Here is a 5,491-nt window from a genome sequence, read left to right as displayed (position 1 = left end):
CTCTGTTTCTCTTTAAGTCTCATTCTCTTTCTATTTTTCTGATTTTCTTTATTTTTCTTTTTCTTGTTCCCTGTTTCTCTCTCTCTCTCTTACTCATTCTTTCTTCTTCTAACTGTTCTCTGATTTTCTTTCTTTCTCTCTCTGTTTTTTTTCGCTATCTCTCTTTCTCTTGTTCTCTGTTTTTCTCTCTCATTCTCACAATTTTTCTCTTTTTTTTCTCTTTCTATTTCCATTATTTTTCTGTTTCCATATTTCTCTAACTCTTTTTCACGTTCTCGCTATCTCTTTTTTATCTTTTCTTTTTCACTTTCTTACATTATCTTTCTATTCATCTCTCTCTCTCTTTTTCTCACATTTTTTTTCTATTCATATCTCTCTTTCTTTCTGTCTGCCTATTGTTGAATTTCGTTCCTGAACCTTAAAAACCGATAAATCGTTTTTCTAAACAATTACAAAAATAAAAAGTTTTTTTTTTTTTTAATAACACTTTCCCTCCCCTCTTTCTTCTTCCCCTCGTTAAATTTTTTTCGTCTCGCATTTACTACTACGAATGCCAATTATCGATTTCGCATTCGATCAATCAATCGATCGATCGATCGATTTTCTATTTTTAAATTTCCATTTATATTCAATTACATTTCAGACGCATTTTATCGATGTATATAACACACAACAATCGAATTTTTTATTTAAATTATTTAATCACGTAATAGTCCTTTCGTCATCATCATCATCATCATTATCATTATTATTTTAATATTATTTATATAGTAAAATAATAATTTTTATATTTATTTATTTCAGAAGGCACTTCAATCAATTGCATAACCGAAGTTAACACGAGACTTAACAAACCGTAAGAGAAACAAAAAATTTTTTTATTTTATTTTATTATTATTATCATTATTATTATCATCATCGTCGTCGTCGTCGTCATCGTCATAACATTTAAAATTACGTAATTTATTTATTTCTCTCGTATTCTTATAGTATTTCCTTTACCTCTGTCGTTGTTATCTTCCGACAGCGTGAAAAAATCTTTCCGTTCCGTTTTCAAACTCGGTTGATACCTCGACCTTTTCCTATATTTCCTCTTCAATTCGTTACGAAACCTTCGATTCGTCGCGGCATAAACGAACGGATCGATGCAACTCGCGGTTTTGCAAAACAACGCGGGAATCATCGAAGACATCGGAGATATGTATTTTTCATTTCCGGTTATACCTAAAAGCGCGACAACGGCATACGGAGTCCAGGAGAGCGTCCACAAGCAAACGATGCATATCACAGTCACGGCAGCTTTCAATTCCGGCCTTTGTATTTCAATGTCTTTGCAGTGTCTCGTCATGACGGTGTTGAAATGTGTGCCCCGAGCTTTGAGAACGACTTTGTACAAAGCCATGTAACTACCCAGTATTATGCTCAGGGGCACGATCCATGCTGCCACGAAAAAGACGAATATCGTCAACCGACTCGCCGTGTCTTGGGTCAGATAATCGAATGAACACGACGTGAGGTAACCCTCGGGAACGTATTTGTTCAAACCCACGTCCAAAAGTGGTATTATCGAAAAAAAAATGGCGTAGATCCATATTAATAATATTTGAAAATAAACGGCCGCTTTCGTTTTCCTTTCCAACGGATGAACTATGACCTGATACCTGTCGAACGCTATGGCTGCCAACGTCATTATCGATACGGTTCCGGTTAAACCTCCGACGAATCCGTAAGCGGAACAACCTATTAAATAAATAAATAAATGATTATTATTATTATTATGAATGGTAAATATTTATTTATTAAAAGCAAATAATAATAATAAATATGGCGGTCAGGAAATAAATTTATATTCATTACGCTACAGCGAACGAGTTTAAAAAACAAAAATTTTTTTTTCCATCTACTTTTCTATTCGAGTGGAAATGAGAAAGTCAAGGGGGAGAGAAGTGGGGAAAGGGGGGGGGGAATCGAAACAGACGGTGTAAAATACCATTCGCGAGTGTTTGAATTGTTATTATGATAACTCAAAATTGATTCCGGTCATTATAAAAAAACCTGGAAAATCAGCTTTTGCTCCAGCTCCTGCTGGAGAAAAGTGGAAGGAATGAAAAAGATATTCAATACAATCAAGAGAGCCTCTCTCTTAGAGTGCAAAAAAAAAAATAAAAATTCATTTTTCGAAACTTTTTACGAGAAAAGGAAAAGTGGAAATAAAAACGGAAGTGGAAATAAAACCGGAAATGGAAATCAATGACGTAACATTCGTGAAAAAAAAAAAAACAGAAACAAATGAATACGCATATAAATAATTTAATTTTTATTAAAAAAATATCAATTCACGATATTATTTTAATGAATTAATAATGATAATGATAATGATGATAATAATAATAATAATCGTGATGATTATGATGATTATGAAGACGATTATAATAATAATAATAAGTTTGCCGCGACATCCTTTTTTGAATAATATTAATATTTAAAATAGGGGAGGGGAGGAAAACAAAGGGAAAGGATAAGAGTCTAGGGGGGAATAAAAGAGGAAAGGGAGAGGGAAGGCGGTGGGGGGATAAAAACTCGTTTTTGTTTGTAATTTTAATTTTAAATTATTTTAAATTTAATTTTTAACGCCGCGTAATTAATTTTTTTTCCTTTTTAAACGCGTTTAAAAAAAAATTTTTTTTTTTTTCGCATAAATTAATAATAATAATAATAATAATAATAATAATTAAAAATGGAAATGCGTTAATAAAACATCTGACGTGGGTTTAGATTCGAATGTTGACGACGGTTAACGTGCGTTTAATTTTTTTCCCTCCACTTTTTCTTTTTTTCTTTTATTATTTATTTTTAATGAAAGTTTTGTATTTTCTTTCTCTCTCTCTCTCTCTCTGTCTCTGCTTCCGGTTAGCAAAGACGGTGACGATGATGAAAAAAGACGCGGGGGGAGAAGAAGAAGGTTCGATGATTTAATCGTATGCGTAATCTAATCCCACGAAAGTTTTTTTATACCGCTAATCCAGATTTTAAATTTTCACCGTCGATGACAAAATTCATTAATCGTATGGAGAAAGAAAAAAAAAATGGAAAAGTGGAAAAACGTGTGTGTGTAAGAATAAAATCCAATTGTGGAAAATTAGAAAATCAAAACGGTGGTTTTCCCCTTTTTTTTCCAAAAAAAAAATCGTATTATTTTTCGGGGAGAGAGGGAGTGAGGAGGGGGGGGGAAATTTTATTATCCTATCGATCGATCGAACTCGAATCAAACAAAACGTGAATTTTCCATTGGGATCGCCTTCTCCTCTTCCTTCCCTCCCCCACGCGTCTCCTTTTAAAATTTTAAGATTAATTATTTTAAAATAAATTCCGACGAGGGAATTTTTATTCTAAATTTCCCGAATGGTATAATGATAATAATAATAATTATCATTATTTTTGGGAAATGTAATAGTTTTTCCAGATGCTGGAGATAAATGGAATCAGTCGCGTTTTGATTTGGATAACATTAAAATTTTAATTCGTATCAGTTACATTGCAAACACGCGTTTTCTTCTTACACGAACACATGACGTGGCAGAAGATTTGTTATTTTAAAATTTATTTATTAAACACGCTGTCGCGAAAAAAAAAAAAAAAAATTTTTGTACCGTGTTTTACGCCCGATATGTAATAAATGGCGGCGTTCGCGATTATGATGACGATGATGATGATGATGATGATGATGATGGTAATGGTGGTGGTGGTGGTGATGGTGGTGATGGTGATTTTTTTAATTGTTATCTTACCTAAATTCCCAAGTGCTGGACCCAAATAAAAGGAATTAATTATAAAAACAGGCATTTTTAAAAGTAGAAGCGAATCGCTAACGGCTAAATTAAATATGAATACGTTCGAAGGCGTTCGAAGCGATCGTTTCCTGTAAAATTTAAAAAATCAAAATAAAAAAACAAATCATTATTATTATTATTATTATTATTATTATCATTATCGATCGGTCACAGATCACGATTGTTTTTTTTTTTTTTTTTATTTATCATTACCCTTTTTTTTATTATTATTATTATTTTATGATTTCAAATCATTTTTTTAATTGATACAACGGATAAAAAAACAAAAAAAAAAGAAAAAGAAAGTAAAACGTTTACATCCGAGTAGGAAAAGGAAAGAGAGAGAAAGAGATGGAAAATAGAAAAAACAATTTAATTAGATCCGCTGCAGGGTCGATGATAATTCTTTTAAGGGAATTGTTTAAAAGTATACAAAAAAGGTTGTTAATAAGAACATGATAGAAAAAAAAAGTAGAGGTTAAAAATGAAAGAGAGGGAGAGAAAGTGGAAGGGAAAGGGAGGGAGGGAGTGGGGAGGTGAAAGAGATAAAGAGAGATACGAGCACAAAATGAACGAGAAAATAATTTTAACAAAACATTACAAATTATTATTTCCGGTAAAAAAAAAAAAAAAAAAAAAAAAAAAATTAAAAACTATCATTAAAAATAATAATAATAATAATAATAATAATGATTGCTGACGTACATACTGTTGGAAAGGGTAAAGGTAAACGTTATATATTAAAAATATCGGTTCGTTATTCAAAAAAAAAATAATAATAATAATAATATTATTAATAATTTTCCTGTTGCCGATACGGGAAAGAGAAAGAAAAAATGAGAAGGGACGAGGGAAAAGGGGGGGGAGAAAACGTATAACGATCCCAGAATTCCCGTTTTTTTTCCATTTGATCCATTCGTAACGGGAATCTCAGATTAAAGTAATAATGATAATAATAATGAGGAGGAGTGAGAGAAGGGAAAAGTAGGAAGTAAGAGAAGGGGAAAAAGGAAGGATAGGAGTGAGAGAAGGGGAAAGAGAAGGAGGATGAGGAGTGAGAGAAGGGGGAAGTGGAGTAAGATAGGGGAAAGAGGAGAAGGATTAAGAGAAGTGACAGAAGGGGAAAGAGGAGAAGGATTAAGAGAAGTGACAGAAGGGGAAAGAGGAGAAGGATTAAGAGAAGTGACAGAAGGGGAAAGAGGATAAGCAGGACGAGTGAGAGAAGGGGAAAAAGGAGGAGTGAGGGAGAAGGGGAAGAGTCACAAAAAAAAAAACTTATTTTGTTAAAAAACTCACCTTAAAAACAAGTAAATAATTAAAAAGTTACCAAAAACTCCGACGACCATGATGACGGAATAAATGATCCCCATAAAATAATGTGACATAGGCGAGGGGGGCGGAAATTTCATCCAATATTTATTTATCTTATACAAATATTCATCGTCGAACAAACCTAATTTTTTCCACTCTTCGACCGGCCATTTTAATTTGAACGTTTTTATTATTTCCGTGAGATTGACTTGATCGCCATTGGTGTTGTTGTTGCACGATATCAAATCGACACCGACACCACCTCCTCCGCCACAGCCACCACCATCACCACCCCCACCGACTCCTACGTCACGATGAACTGAAACAAAAATTATTATTATTATTTTTTT

At 32.8% G+C, this 5,491-nt stretch overlaps 1 protein-coding gene across 1 annotated transcript; it reads right to left on the bottom strand.

Moving 5' to 3' along the window:
* Positions 1 to 967: 967 nt before the first annotated feature.
* Phum_PHUM596710 (class A rhodopsin-like G-protein coupled receptor GPRop3, putative) lies at positions 968 to 5,176 on the bottom strand (the record flags this gene model as incomplete). Its single annotated transcript, XM_002432618.1, has 3 exons — positions 968 to 1,740; positions 3,789 to 3,919; positions 5,127 to 5,176. 3 exons carry the CDS (start codon positions 5,174 to 5,176, stop codon positions 968 to 970), a joined length of 954 nt encoding a protein of 317 aa, XP_002432663.1.
* Between the last annotated feature and the right edge of the window lie 315 nt (positions 5,177 to 5,491).

This window comes from Pediculus humanus, genomic scaffold (assembly GCF_000006295.1).
Source record: "Pediculus humanus corporis 1103172108315 genomic scaffold, whole genome shotgun sequence".
NCBI classification, from domain to species: domain Eukaryota; kingdom Metazoa; phylum Arthropoda; class Insecta; order Psocodea; family Pediculidae; genus Pediculus; species Pediculus humanus.
This window is presented reverse-complemented; position numbering and strand designations above follow the sequence as displayed.